Below are 16,793 nucleotides of genomic sequence, written 5' to 3'. Positions count from 1 at the left end.
ATGTCAACAATTCTAGAAACACTACATTTAATAGATTACCTTGGAAACCCTATAGGGCAGTTCTACTCTGTCCTATAGGGTTGCTGTGAGTTGGAATCAACTCGACTACAATGGGTTTGGTTTTTTTGGTTTATGGCAGAATCCATAAAACCATAAAGTTTATTCAATAAATGGTATGGTACAAACACCAAACAGAATACATACCTGACCAATTAGAATGGACTGAGTTCTGGATGAATCTATTATTTTTTGTTACTAATTAGCCTAAACATTCTCATTACTTATCACTGAAAATTGAGGATTTTCACATTTAAGTTTGTGGCTTCTTGTTCAGGGAATGCATTTTCTTATGAAAATCGTTTCCACATGCAGGTCAAAAATGTAATGAAAAATATCATGGCCGGATTGCAACAAACCAACAGTGAAAAGATTCTCCTGAGCTGGGTCCGACAGTCAACTCGTAATTATCCACAGGTTAACGTCATCAATTTCACCACCAGCTGGTCTGATGGCCTGGCTTTGAATGCTCTCATCCATAGTCACAGGTAACGAGATTACTGAGAGATTAAATACTTTTTAAGTAAGTGTCATTTTCCAGGCTGTTGATGTTTTTCCCCCGTAGCGTGGTTCCAGATCGTTTCATACTAGGCCTCATCTTGTGGGTGTTGACCATATTGATCCAACCATCCATCAGAATGAATGGAGTAGGAGTATTTATACTAATATACATATCATTTGGATGTTGAAATATTAAAATCAATGGAGCATGACTGTGGTCCAATATGTGGTCAAATATGTGTCAACATATTTGAAACTGGGACTGTCCCAGAAAATCCAGGTTGTGTTCTAGCATCATTGAGATGGAGTTACTTCTTTATAGAAATAATGTGTTGGTTTGAGCCTAAACTACAGAGCTAAAATATGGTACCAAATCTCATGTTAGTAGTAAAATTTCATGTTACCTGTAGTAAAATTAACTGCTATGATAAGATAAATAATACAGAAAAAGATACATTTGTTTGGTCAGACCAGTTACTAAGACTCTTATTCAAATTTACGCACCAACCCCTAAGGCCAAAGAAATTGAAGATTTTTTTTTACCAACTTCTGCAGTCTGAAATTTATTGAACATGCAATTAGGATGCATTGATAATTGCTGGTGCTTGGAACACGAAAGTTGGAAGCAAAGAAGGATCTGTAGATGGAAAATATGGCCTTGGTGACAGAAATGATGCTGGAGATCGCATGATAGAATTTTGCAAGACTAATGACTTCTTCATTGCAAATACCTTTGTTTACCAACAGAAACAGAAACTATACATAGGGACCCCGCCAGATGGAATACACAGGAATCAAATCGACTACATCTGTGGAAAAAGATGATGGAAAAGCTCAATATCATTAGTCAGAACAAAGTCAGGGGCTGACTGTGGAACAGATCATCAATTGCTCATATGCAAGTTTGAGTTGAAACTGAAAAAAATTAGACAAGTCCACAAGGACCACAGTTTGACCTTGAGTACATCCCACCTGAATTTAGAGACCATTTTAAGAGTAGATTCGATGTGTTGAACACTAATGACCGAAGACCAGATGAGTTGTGGAATGACATCACGTACGACATACATGAAGAAAGCAAGAGGTCATTTAAAAGACAGGAAAGAAAAAAGAAAGTACCAAAATGGATGTCAGGACAGACTCCAAAACTTGCTCTTGAACATCGAGCAGCTAAAACAGAAGGAAGAAATGATCAAGTAAAATAACTGAACAGAAAATTTCAAAGGGTGGCTTGAGAAGACAAAGTAAAGTATTATGATGACAAGTGCAAAGAGCTGGAGATACAAAACCAAAAGGGAAGAACACACTCAACATTTCTCAAGCTGAAAGAACTGAAGAAAAAATTCAAGCCTCGAGCTGCAATAGTGAATGATTCTATGGAGAAAATATTAAACGACACAGGAAGCATCAAAACAAGATGGAAGGAATACACAGAATCGTTGTACCAAAAAGAATTGGTAGATGTTCAACCATTTCAAGAGGTAGCATATGATTAGGAACTGATGGTGCTGAAGGAAGAAGTCCAAGCTGCACTGAAGGCACTGGCAAAAAATAAGGCTCCAGGAATTGACAGAATGAAAACTGAGATGTTTAAAGAAAACAGATGCAACGCTGGAAGTGCTTACTTGTCTATGCCAAGAAATATGGAAGACAGCTCCCTAGCCAACTGACTGGAAGAGATCCGTATTTATGCCTATTCCCAAGAAAGGTGATCCAACTGAGCGCAGAAATTATTGAACAATGTCATTAATATCACATGCAAGCAAAATTTTGCTAAAAATCATTCAAAAGCGGCTGCAGCAGTATATCACAGGGAATTGCCAGAAATTCAGGCCATATTCCGAAGAGGACATGGAACCAGAGATATCATTGGTGATGTCAGATGGATCCTGGCCAAAAGTAGAGAATGTCAGAAGGATGATTGCCTGTGTTTTATTGACTATGCAAAGGCATTCGACTGTGTGGATCATAACAAATTATGGATAACATTGCAAAGAATGGGAATTCCAGAACACTTAATTGTGCTCATGAGGAACCTTTACATAGATCAAGAGGCAGTTGTTTGGTCAGAACAAGGGATACTGCGTGGTTTAAAGTCAGGAAAGGTGTGCATCAGGGTTGTATCCTTTCTCCATACCCATTCAATCTGTATGCTGAACAAATATTCTGAGAAGTTGGACGATATGAAGAAGAATGGGGCATCAGGTTTGGAGGAAGACTCATTAACAACCTGTGTTATGCAGATGACACAACCTTTCTTGCTGAAAGTAAAAAGGATTTGAAGTACTTACTAATGAAGATCAAAGATCACAGCCTTCAGTAAGGATGACACCTCAACATAAAGATAACAAAAGTCCTCACAACTGGATCAATAAGCAACATCATCATAAGTGGGGAAAAGATTGAAGCTATCAAGGATTTCATTTTACTTGGATTCACAATCAACACCCATGGAAGCAGTGGTCAACAAATCAAAAGATGAATTGCATTGGGCAAATCTGCTGCAAAGGACCTCTTTGAAGTATCGAAAAGCAAAGATGTCACCAAAGTCTAAGGTGTGCCTGACCCAAGCCATGATATTTTCAGTTGCATCATATGCATGAGAGAGCTGGACAATGAATAAGGAAGACCAAAGAAGAATTGACGCCTTTCAATTGTCGTGTTGGCGAGGAATTTTGAATATACTATGGACTGCCAAAAGAAGGAACAAATCCGTCTTGGAAGAAGTACAACCAGAATGTTCCTTAGAATCAAGGATGGCGAGACTGCATCTTACATACTTTGGACATATCATCAGGAGGGATAGGTCCCTGGAGAAGGACATCATGCTTGGTAAAGTACAGGGTCAGCAGAAAAGAGGAAGACCTTCAATATGATGGATTGACACAGTGGCTGCAACAATGGGCTCAAGCATAACAATGATTGTGAGGAGTGTGCAGGACCGGGCGGTGTTTCGTTCTGTAGTACATAGGGCCACTATGAGTCAGAATCAAGTGGATGTCACCTAATAACAACAACAATAACAGTAATGCATTTTCAATTTATAGACTCAACCCAACAACACCTATACTCACAGAACAAATATAAATGTAACAAACTTCTTTGATTCAAAAATAATATAATAAAAAATAGGAAAGGAAAAGAAGAGGAAGAATAAGGGTGATAATATTCTTGTCCTCATATTAAGTAGTCATCATATCCTTTCTGAACTTGGTGAAAATTAATTAAAAGATATAACCATATCACTAACCCGTTGTCATTGAGGAGATTCTGACTCAGGGAGACCCTGTGTGTTTTAGAGTAGAACTGTTCTCCACAGGGTTTTCATACCTGTGACCTCTCCAGAGTGGATTGCCAGGCCTTTTTCTGAGGTGCCTCTGAGTGGAGTAAGCAGTTTGCAGTCACCTGCTAACCTAAAGGTTGATGGCTAGAACCCTCCCAGCTGCTCTGCTAAAGAAAGGCCTGGTGGTCTGCATTTGTTAAGATTAAACAGGAAAACCCTACGGAGCAGTTCTACTCTGTAACCATGGCGTTGCCATGAGTTGAGGGTGAATCAATGGCAGCTAACAACAACAACAAAAATCATATCATTTGAGGTAATAAAGGCAACAATAGAATAGAATAGAAGCATTTTAATGTAACTGATAAAAATCAAGAGATAGATGGGGATGAGAGTTAATATTTGTGGGTTTTATACTAAAGAGTAAATTACACTGCTGGAAAGTAATTAATCCATAAATAAAAATGTATACTGTATATTATAATGATAACATCAGAAAGAATAAAGATAGTTGTTGACAATGACTGCTTTTAGAGAGTGAAGTTTATTGGACAAAATTGGGTCCATGAAGACACGTTTTGCTTCTTTTTTCCTTTTATCCTCCTCTCTAATGTCTAATTTTTTTAAGTACTTGCTGTGCTACTTCTATAGTAATAAATGGAAATAAGGAGTTAAAAAGATAAAGTTTTGTAACTTTATACTTATAACAACTTTATCTGCATTTTTGGAGCTTGTTTTCAAATCTAGTATCATTTTGTTTTCCAAGAAAAGTAAAATGTGGCTTCTTTTCAATGACACTATAATGAAATTTGTGTTGTAACATAGAACTTTTAATTGTCTCCACCTTAAAATAAAAATTATCTGTAAGTAGATACAGAGTTCCCAATATCCTAACCTTTGGCAAGGTCTTTTGTCAATCCCTATGTTCTATATTAAGCACATGCCTTTATTTTATGTAGCTTAGTCACTCAGTTATTGAAATAAGGACACCTCTGTCATCTGTGAGTGTAACAATGACAATCACCTTGAAACAGAGAATTCAACCTTTTTTCCTCTTTAAATAAACAATATGAACATCAGTCAAACACAAAAATAAGAGAGAGATTATTTACGAAAGAGCATTAATCAAATGTGGGAAACCTCTTGAGAAATAGCCATGTAACTTATAAAAAGGTAGTTACTGATGATTCACATAATAAGACAGGAGAGAACATATAAGTGAAGATATTTTGAGAGAGAAGGAGTGGGTCAGGGGCAGATGTATCAGGGCAATCTGAATATGTTTATTACTTACAAATATATTCAGAAATCAGGAAGCAGAGTATTAACAAATGTAGTGTGTGAACATGCTTGCATCATTCAAGCCATTCACTTGAAGAGAAAATGTTAAAGAGCCCACAAGGACAGCGTAACCTGATCCTTGATTTTTTGTTCATCTGCAAATGTGTATATGAACAATGAGATCAATATTTTCAGGCCCTTACCGCAAGCAAGTGGCTGCATAAATAAGGCCCACTTATGGGCAGAATGAATGTCTCTATCCCTTCTCATCTGGCTGGATTGATGCTGTGGAATAGTTTCCTTTATGTTACACTTACGAAAAACAATGTGTTAACATTGCTTAACATGCCAAGTGCCTGCTAGTCTGCCTCCTTTCTAAAATTAGGTTGCTGAGTCACTCACCTGGAAACCCAGTTTGGACGGGATTAGTTAAACTCAGCTAGAACAAGACATTGGTCAGAAATGCTTACTCAGTGTTTGCTCTTGGATTGAGCTTTATCATGGTGAAAATTTATAATCTGAATATTTCTAGAAGAAAGGTTGGCACAGAAAAATAGTAGACTCATCAAAAAAAAAGAAATATCAAAGTAAGAAAAGATAAGCTACACTGAAAAACAGGGAAGATGAAGTCCAGTTGCATTTCAGACACAGTCGATTAAGCAATGTACTTGACCTGGGGATTGGGTTGGATAACACAGATGGGTAATAGGAAGACCAAAGTAGACAACCCTTGGGTAAAATGTATATATTTTTTACTATATATATATATATATATAAACAAAACCCATTGCCATTGAGTCAATTCTGACTCATAACAACCCTGTAGGACAGAGTGGAACTGCCACGTAGAGTTTCCAAGGAGTGGCTGGTGGATTCGAACTGCTGACCTTTTGGTTAGCAGCTGTAGCTCTTAACTACTGCACAATCAGGGCTCCCTCTTATGACACAAAACCATTGCTGTTGAGTTGATTCTGACTCATAGCTGCCCTACAGGACAGAGCAGAACTCCCACATAGGGTTTCCAGGGAAGGGCTAGTAGATTCAAACCACTGATCTTTTGGTTAATAAGTGAGTTCTTAACCAATTATTTCACATATAAAGAAACTGAGGCACTGAAAGCCTATATAACTTACCTAAGACAATTTGACTAATATGTGGTAAAGCCAAGATTGGAATTGATGGAGTCCCGGCTTATCTACCAGGTAGCCTGTGTCATCCATTCTGTCCATTGCCTCAAAAGTCTGGTGATACTTGGTTGCATGTTCTTATTTATGAATTAAGGTCTGAGTTAGGATAGGAAGCTATATAGATTTCTTCTTTAGTTGGTTACTTTTCAAATTCTTCATGCACTTGAATATCATCCAAAAATCAAACCAAGCCCATTGCCGGCGAGTGAATTCCGACTTATAGTGACCCTAAAGGACAGAGTAGAACTGCCCCATAGGGTTTCCAAGGAATGCCTGATGGATTCAAACTGCCAACCTTTTGGTTAGCAGCTCTAGCTCTTAACCACTATGTTTAAAATGTTAATTTATTAATTTTGATGATTTAAAACAATTAATTAGATTCATACTTAAACCTAGGAGGGACCCTAAAGGCTGTTTAGTACAATTTCTTTTTTTTTTTATTTGAGACATTGAGACTCAAATAGGTTATATGACTCTGTAAGATAACCTGTCACCCTGATGGTTAGTTAACGGACAAAGAGAAGGGGAAGGGGGTGAAGAGAACTGTGTTCGAATGTGGAAGCAATTCTATATTTTTTCACCATAATCATTTAAATTGGTTTATTGTACTGTAGTTTCTTTCCCACTTGCATTGCCTAGTTGTTGTTGTTAGGTGCCGCTGAGTTGGTTCTGACTCATAGCAACCCTATGTACAACAGAATGAAACACTACCTGGTCCTGTGCCATCCCCGTTGCCAGGAGAGATATAAATAAAGATGGTACACAGGATGTGTAGTGAAGTAGCAACCCTATCAAATAGTCTCGATTTTAATTTTTATTTATTTTTTTCTTTCTATCACTAGAAGCAATCATTAATTTATAAATATTTTAGGTTCCAAAATGTTGTTAACTCATCGGGGATAATTTGGTTCATAGAGGAATGAGTGATTAGGTTTCCTGAGTAGCCCAAAAATCCTAGTGAATTTGTTATGGCAGCAGCCATTAAAGAAAAGGAAATAAGAAAGCCAAATGAGATATAAATTTGTAACTTCATTTTGAATTGTAGTCCTAGAAAACAACAGCTAACCCTGCCTTCCACCTCTTGATAGTAGGAATCTTCCAATGGAGTCAGGCCTGTGAGGTCTTGATTGCCTAAGCATACTGTGCTTTTTCCTTCCCCAAGAGCTTTGAAATATCTCTCAATTTAGAATTCTATTCTCAAATACTTTTCTTAATCCAAAACCCAAACCACTCTTTAGGACTCCTAGAAGCCTCAAAAGAAACTTTCCTCACCTCTTCAGATTTTTTTTTTATGTGTATTTTATTCACATTTAGATTTTAATGAACTTCTCCTCAGTTTTCCCTCAGTAGATATCAAATCCTTATAGGATAAGAACAGCATCTTATACTCCTTTGTGTTTTCTCTCTCATCAGATAGAATGGTACTGACTTAGTATGTGCTCATCTATAATTTTTTTATTGAGCACCTACTAGCTGTCAGGCTGGGTATCTAGCAGTGAAAAGAACTGCTCAAAAATCCCTGCCTTTATGGAGCTTACATTTTACTGCGGGAGACAGATAAATAGACATGTTTGATTAAGATATATAAATGTTAAATAATAGTAAGTGCTAAGGAGGAAAAAAATAAAGTAGCTAAGGGAGAAAGGAAATGAGTATACAGATACTTGAGAGGGTTGCAAGATTTAGATGAGGTGGTCAAGGAAGGATTCACGAATCACGTGACTTGAATAAAAAAAAAAGTTTTGACTTGAATAAAGACGCTCAAAAACTGAAGAAGTGGCCTGTATTGATTTCTGAGTGGAAAGAATTTCAGAGGAAGCACCAAATGCAAAGGTGGCAAACTTCCAGCTTCTTTGAGAGATATGAGGAGAGAGGCAGTAAATAAAACCTGTGAGTTAAAAGAGAGCCAGAACATGCAGGCCTGTGTAGGCGACCCTTAAAACTGTGAATTTTATTTCCCTAATTACAGAGTTTACAGCAGAAAGCTATGATGAGACGTATTTTAGTAGATCACACTGGCAGCCCTGCTGATAATAGATGAACCAGGGCAAAGGTGGGTGTAGGGAAAGCAGTTAGGAGGCTGTTGCTAGAATCCAGGAAAGACCAAAGGATGGGTTTGCTCTAGACTGGTGGCAGTGGGAATAGTGAGAATTGGCCAAATTCTGGATATGTCTCCGTCGCAGTGTTGTGTGACAGTAAAAGAGCCATCGGACTCTTAAGAGTTTTCATCTACACAACAGGAAGTTTGAACTTGTCTTTGATTATTAAGATAGGAATTCTGCAACAGAAGTAGGGTAATGGGGTGGGAGAGGTTAAGATCAGAATCTCAGTTTTGGACAGTTGAGGTTTGCAATGCTTCTAAGTGGAGATACTGAGTAGGCGGATAAATATCTGGAGTTCAGGAAAGAGGTCTGGGCCAGGCTGTAAAATTGGGAGTTTACCAGCAAGTGGCTGGTATTCAAAGCCACAGAGTGATGGAGATTAATACAGTTTTGTTGCTTGGATTACTTAGAATAAAATCGACTTTGCTTTTTTCAAGATTTTCAATTAAAATTGTGACTTGTTTAAATAAGAAACGTTATTGAGGGTAATAACTAGTAATACTCAACTCTTAAAGACTGTGGACAGGGGTTGCAAATCAAAATGCAGAATTGAAGTGAATCATGTGGAATATTCTTGTTTGATTTCTATTCATGTTTGTATACGTGTCTGTTTTTCCAGGCCAGACCTGTTTGACTGGAATAGTGTGGTTTGCCAGCAGTCAGCCACACAACGATTGGAACACGCATTCAACATCGCTAAATATCAATTAGGCATAGAGAAACTACTTGATCCTGAAGGTTGGTATATTTGTGGACTACCACTGTTTTTAATATGGTTTAATGCTCTTCATCTCAGACTTGACATTTCCACATCCTAAATGCAGAATAGAAAAAAGAATGTTTTCCTGTATTGTTAGTGTATTAAACACGTTCTCTCTTTTCAGACTATGTTGTCAATTATCCCCTATGAATTTCATTTTCAAATGCCAATATCTAAGACTAGAGTGTAAAACTTTGGTGGAAAAACAAACAAACAAGCCTTTAGAATATTCATGCCTCACAACTGGAGCATACTACATTTGGAATAACACTGACTCCAAATAATTTTAGAAAGTTAATGTTTTTGCTTATTCCACCAAGTGATTTGATAGACTAATCAGCTATAATTAATTAGCTGCTCTTGCCAATTCCATTCATATACTATATAAAAGGCAACCTAGTTTACTGTTGAAATCAGGAAATGTATTTCTGGCACTGCTTCTGTTATAATTTGTCACTCTGGGGAAGTCCTCCATTGAATATTTATTTATTTTTTTATTTCTTCCCTTGACAGGCAGCACTGTATTTTTATTCTATTGCACTTAAATCACTTTCATCCTTATCTCTTGCACTACACAGTGATACCATTCAGGCACATGGCTAATGAGGACATTCTGACCTCTACTTTTCTCCTAGCCTGTGAGGTGCTTTTTCGATGTGCTGACTTCTTTGAAATTGGTGACTCAGTTCTCCCTTTCTTGAGGCTTTATTCACACTCTGAAACCAAAAGTTGGAGAAGCAACGTCCATAGGATTGTTGTCTGTGGTATTATAGAAGCTGATATTTGGGTCAGGTTTTATAATCCAATGGTGTTTGGGACATTGTGTCAGTTCCAAAAGAGGAGACCATCAAGTGGTGGTGGATTGCATCAGGAAAAGCTCAGAAATAATCCACAAGATAGCCTTAAACTGATGAACTGGTTATTAACTAGAATCCAATCCTAAGTGTTGCAGGCCCAGAAACTGGATTGCCTCAGCTTCTCAGTATCAAATCAGTCTTGGGGAACAGGACTAAGGCTCACTTTAAACAAGCTTCAAAAGATGGTATGTAAATCAGAATGGGAATTCATTAATTTTAAAGGAGGTATTTAACCATCACCAAATCCAGAATACTTGTGTCTAATTGACCAATCTTTCTCTTGGTGAGCACATGTACTTGGGATGGCAAATTAAAACTGCACACTTGTGACTTTGTGAGGTTGGAATCAGATTAAGTTCATTAGAAATGCTTCCTCTCCTTTCCGTAATGCATGGCTGAGCACTGACTTCAGAAACCCCTTTTCTGTTGCTTCCGTGATACATCCCTCCTGTGGCAGTTTAGGTCTCCTTTCCTTATTCTGCAGGGTGGGGGAGGGTCACTTCACTATTGACTGCAAGTATTCATTCACATGTTTTCTTAAACATCTGTGAGGAAGATAGGGCAGATACCATGAAAACCTGGACTCTAACCCCTGAGGATGAGAGCTATGGTGTATGGATTTGAAGAATAAGCCTGTTGATGTGTGTGTATGTGTATGTGTATGTGTATGTGTGTGTGTGAGTTTATCTACATATTGTGTTCAGTTCCCTTTACCTGGCAGATGTATTGTAGTCATTCTTATGTATGCCCTATGCTTTTATGAAATAGTAAGAGTAGGTTTACATTATATCTTTTTTCTTGCTAGGTATTAAAAATGGCTTTTGACTTATGTGTTCTCCTTTGAATCAACCGGATAGGGGTACCTCGATGGGAATTCACGTCAGAATCAGAAAGTATATTTATAAGCCTGTAATTGAAAGGGGCAATTACATTAGTAATATATTTTATTGTGTAAAATGCCCTGATATTTCCAATTCCATCTGCTCTCCTGCTCTCCTAAATGGGAAGCATGTGTTGAAATGTACAATATAATACAGGCAATAGGAAGACCATTATAATATCCCAAACTTGACAGTTTAGTCAATCAAATATGATATGAACTAAAAACTGATTAATAGAGATCTAAGCATTTTTAAGCATGGGTTATGGTTTCCTTTTACCAATTAAGTCTTAGATCTGAAAACCCTTTCCGTTTATGGACTCCCAATTCAAAGAGCATTCTTTCTTTTTGAAAGGTTTGTTCAAGTTTATTTATGGCTGTCAGTAAGATGAGGATTCAGCATACATCTTATGTTATATATTTTAAATATCTCTAGTTCCCACTAGTATGTTAGAGGGAAATATGCAAGAATGCATTTAAATACTATGATTCAGTATTTTTCAAGAGGTGATATCAATGATGGTTGAAAGATAAAGGAAATATTAAATAGATCATAACGACTTTATTGATTTCATTAGTCATAAAAGAGGAGCATCACTTAGGATTTAAGACCTAGAACATTTTCTTCAATGTCTGTAATGGGAGATTCATGAATATCTTTCATACCCTGTATAGTAATTACCCTTTAGTTCCTATTTGTATTTATCTGAATATTGGTTCTTTAGTTTATGCATGATGATGCCAGCTATTTTCTAAAGCATTTTTCATTTTATGTGTAATACGCACTTAGGAAGTTAATATAAGCTCTTTATGTTTGGGGAGTTTTTTTATTATTCAAGGATTGAAGTTATATTTGATTTTTAAAAATTCCTGTTAAAAAGCATGTTTTTAGAATTTTAAATATGCCATTTTGATTGGGTTGATTTATAAATTAAAGAGTCATTGAAATATAATTTTGCAATTTTCTTATCTTGCATATGTAGAGTTTGGGATGTTTTGTTAGACCTTTAACGGTGTTCTGAGACCTGAGGTTTAGTTTTATGTAGTGTCGCCTTTTAAAATGAGTAGTAGTAGGCATTAGCATAAGCAATTTCAGGACCTATGTTTTCAGTGTGTAGTGGTTAAGTGCTACAGCTGCTAACCAAAAGGTTGGCAGTTCGACTCCATCAAGCGCTCCTTGGAAACCCTATGGGGCAGCTCTACTATGAGTCGGAACCGGCTCGTTGGCAGCAGGTTTGATTTTTTTGGTTTTAGGTAAAAAATAATTACTACCAGCGAAAAATTATTTAATAATTTTTGCATCTTTATGCTCATAGATATAGGTTTATTTCATTTCAAAATATGTCCTATTGTGAATAAGACATTTCACTTTCTATCACGATTTCTCTCTAAGACATACCTTGTACGTGCATTGTGGGTGTTCTGTACACTGTGTGCGTACCTGAATGTCAAACAAGTTGATTTGTTTGCCAGTCCACAGAACACTCCTTGTATTAAGAGAATACTTTGCCAGCTTTTCCTTGTGAATAACAAAGTGAAAATGGTCTCTTTAAAGGAATGGAAAAATCAGGGATAAAAAATTGTGCTGGCTCTAGATGTCTTGCCTGTAATATTGCAGACAGTCCTTTCCATTTGGATATGCAATACAATATGGAAATGCCCTCACTCATTTATCAGGTTAACATTAGAATGAAAAATGAATGATGACAGTCAAACTTGACTAACAAAGAACACTAGGCTTTGGAAGAAATATTTGTAATCTGAAAACGACATTTACAAACCAATTAGAGTTTGGTTTTAATCCACTTCATTTTGACTTCATGAGGATGGTGACACGGATTCTATTTTCTGCTTGGCTAATCCCTGTATCACTCCTCAGTTGTTTTTAGAGTCTACTTTCCCAAGAATTAGCTCTGCCTACTGGGACATTTTACCCCTGACATGAATGTTCTCAGATATTACTTTGCATGCATGGAGGTTTTTAACCTTAAAAAAATAACCAGGGGAAAATAGATATCTCTGAATTTACTATAAACAACAGAAGAATGTCTCTAAGGCTTTTTATTTTGGGTGTGATATCAGTTGTTTGAGCAAGTGGTATTAGGTCATTGCCAAGTTAGATGAACCGATGGACTATAATATTTACCTCTTCCTATTTTTTTTTTTTATAGGAGCTGTGGTGGCAGAGTAGTTAAGAGCTTGGATGCTGACGAAAAGGTCAGCAGCTCAAATCTACCAGCCATTCCTTGGAAACCCTATGGGGCAATTCTACTCTGCACTTCAGGGTCGCTATGAATAGGAATCAACTCTATGGCAGTGGGTTAATGAGTCGATTCGGACTCATGGTTACTCCATGTGTGTCAGAGTAGAACTGTGCTCCATAGGGTTTTCAATGGCTGATTTTTTAGAAGTAGGTCACTGAGCCTTTCTCCCAAGGTGCCTGTGAGTAGACTTAAACATCCAGCCTTCCAGTTTGTAGCCAAATGCATCAGAGTTTTTATTTTCTTCTGCCTCTGTTCCAACCATTACATTTGGATCCATAAAAACAAGAAATGTTAATAAGTTTTTTACACAAGTTAAAATTGAAAGGGTAAAGCCATACCAACTCAGAAGGATTATTTATCAGTTACATAACTAGAAATTTTTATGGACTTGGACACTCATATCATTAGGATTGATTTTATTTTCTAGAACTTATTGTAGAATAACTTTGCTTTCAGAAAATATGATGACGGGTGGCATATATTGGTGTCCCTCGTGTGTATAATACTTCAACTAGAAATTATTTTTGTAAATCTCTCAGACTATTTAGAGCCCAACTCTATGCAGTTCAAAGTGATTTGTTTTCCATATAATATTTAAACAAAAAATATGACATTACACATGTGAATAAAAATGGCCACTGCCTTTTTTTTTTATCCTGGTAAATATATATGTAAAAATATTTGTCATTTCAATATTTTTTATATTACAATTCAGTTACATGAATCCTGTTCACCACGTTGTTCAACCATCAAGATTATCTGTTTTGAAAATTTTCCATCCCCCTTAACAGAAGCCCAGTGACAGCAGCTTTACAAAATAGCTATTCTGTTGTACCTTTTTTAATATTGATTTATGCTATTATCCCTGGAAGAGGGTCTTCAGAAGTATTACACGTTGTTATCATCTAATCCTAAATTCCAAGTTTCTTGGAAAACAGTTTTTAGTCTAGCTATTCTGCTACGGAAAATAGAAAGTATCATCTGCTTCTTCAGATATGGTAATAGCAAAATAATGTTCCTATTATGTCAGCAGGAGGCCACTTGTATTTTCCAGGGTTTCTTTCTTAAAGAAACATTAAAATTTGATCATTAAAACCATATTATATCATTTAATAGTGTTCAATGTAATAATAATGGAAAAATTTCTTTAATTTTGAACCAGTGGCTTACAAGCAAAATGAACAAATTAGAGATGCATTATTGTATTAGCAAAGGCATTGGGTACATTAGGAGATTGAGCATTGCCATCTCATTTCTTTAATGTATATTCAGCACAACCTTTTTGCAAGGGAGTTTGGAAAACACTGTGTTAAATAATTTGAATATATACTTTTATTAGCACTGCTTAGAGCAGAGACTAACACTGATACATAATGAGACTTTAGAAAAACTGATGGCTGGTGTAGAAATCTGGAGAAATGTGATTAACATGTTGCTAGCCTGTGTATCATTGGAACAAGGGTACTTATTAGAATATCCTTGACTATCTTTAGATTTTATACTTAACCTTAAGACACTTCTCTTTTCCATGACCACACAAGTTGCATAACTAGTCTTGACCATCCATTGCCACATTCATACGCTTTAATGCATTTGAGTTAGAGGGAATTATACCAGTGTATCCGGAAGCATCCTCAGATCCATCATGGCTGCTACAGAAAAGAAATCTTTAAGGAACAATGAGGCAGTACTTTGTATGTGAACGTAATACTTTCTATGCAGGTGAAAAGTTACCAATGACAGGATAAAAATATGTTAACATCAAAATGAGGCTGCAGATCCAAAAAAACCAAACCAAACCCAGTGCCATTGAGTCGATTCTGACTCATAGCGACCCTATAGGACAGAGTAGAACTGCCCCGTAGAGTTCCCAAGGAGCGCCTGGCAGATTCAAACTGCCGACTCTTTGATTAGCAGCCGTAGCACTTAACCACTATGCCACCAGGGTTTCCGAGGCTGCAGATACTATATTAATGTTGTAATACTGATTATTACATTAACATTAAAACATTAATCTTTCAATCTCCTGTTTCATGATGGAGAGCTTGAATTGCTTGTTAGACCAGAAATGCAAAAAATATGTGTAAATATATTATATATATATGTTAACACAGATATAAACTGAGAATCCAGAAAGAGGCATATTCAGAGATAGAGAAAGTATTTATATTTAGTGTCTTTTTTTGATCTCCTGTCTCTGTATTTTAAAGTTCTATTTTACTCTCAGTTCAGATAACACAGAAAACTGAACATTTTCAGGACAATTTGAACCAATCACTAATAAAGTGAAGCTATTTTGGTCTTGCTGATCCTTTTTCAGTTTCTTGGATGACTGAAATAATTGAATGTCACTGTCCCAAATTCACCCACTTAGACAACAAGGAGACCTGCAAAACATTCAGTCGGCTGGTATGTGTGCGCATGGCCTGAATTTACCCTTTCAAAAGAAAAAAAATTTTTTTTTCTTTTCCACCATAATTTGGTATTTTTCTACAAATGTTTCATGTTCTTTTATAATTTCCCACAATTTTGACTTCATGAAAAATGATCAGTCGATTTATATTTTGTATCTCTCCTAGGGATTGATTTGTTAAATTAGGATAAATATGCTGTAGTTAAGCAAGGGAAATTCTTAATTTGAGGGGAAATTAAGTGAGGAAATACGATCTAATAACTTACTTTGAGATTTACATTGTGGATAAGATTCTACACCAAATTTGTTCAGAAACGTTTGAGTATAACCCCCCAGCATAGCAAACCCAAAACCAAACGCATTGCCATCGAGTCGATTTCGACTCATAGCGACCCTATAGGACAGAGTACAGCTGCCCCCGTAGAGTTTCCAAGGAGCACCTGGTGGATTTGAACTGCCAACCTTTTGGTTAACAGCTGTAGCACTTAACCACTACGCCACCAGGGTTTCCAATTCCAGCATAGATAACTGGAAATCTTTTTTCAATTAACTTACCAGGATTTTTTTCCAACTTAAAAAAAAAAAAAAAGCATTGTAGACCTATAAATTCACAGTAAATCATTTTGAGTGACTGACAAATACATCTGCAAATTGTTTAAACAATGGGAATAGCTCCCACCACTTTCCAATGCTGAATAACATATAATAGTTTGAAGATAGTGTCCCCAGGTGTTGCTTATTTGTTAATGATTTTTAATTCAGCTATGAAATCATAAATGATACAATGGTACCTTTGAGTAATGAAATGCTCTATAGTTTATCTGTGATTATCATAGAAGGGTGTTGCCTTAAATCAAAAACATTTTGAATAATTAAATAGTAATACAAAAAGAGAATAAAGTGGCATAAATAGTTTAAAAGAACATCTTTTAGGTTTTACTTAAGTCGATGATAAAGTTTGAAATTAAGGCATATGTTGCTGATAGTTAAGACATTGGTACTCATTTTCACTGTCTTCAAAATGGAGTTTTACTATATTTGAGCAACAACTATAAGTGATACCACATAAACTGAATGAATATTTGATGGGTTTAAAGCCGAGTATACAAATGTTGGTGAATACGTTTTCCAATTAAATAATTTCTTTCCATAAAAGTGTGTGGGCTGTTTAACAGCTAGAATGTGAAATATATTGGCTTACAACCTTATTT

General features: G+C 36.3%; 1 protein-coding gene across 1 annotated transcript in view; it reads left to right on the top strand.

Annotated features, from left to right (window-relative positions):
* Positions 1 to 271: 271 nt before the first annotated feature.
* The window catches only part of DMD (dystrophin), a 1,889,362-nt gene continuing 1,872,840 nt past the window's right edge, over positions 272 to 16,793 (top strand). Inside the window, exons 1-2 of the mRNA XM_010599731.3 lie at positions 272 to 545; positions 9,028 to 9,146. Of these exons, the coding sequence (XP_010598033.2) occupies positions 367 to 545; positions 9,028 to 9,146 (298 nt within the window). The 5' untranslated portion in view covers positions 272 to 366. The remainder of the gene's footprint in view (positions 546 to 9,027; positions 9,147 to 16,793) is intronic.

This window comes from Loxodonta africana, chromosome X (genome assembly GCF_030014295.1).
Source record: "Loxodonta africana isolate mLoxAfr1 chromosome X, mLoxAfr1.hap2, whole genome shotgun sequence".
Taxonomy (NCBI): Eukaryota; Metazoa; Chordata; class Mammalia; order Proboscidea; family Elephantidae; genus Loxodonta; species Loxodonta africana.
This window is presented reverse-complemented; position numbering and strand designations above follow the sequence as displayed.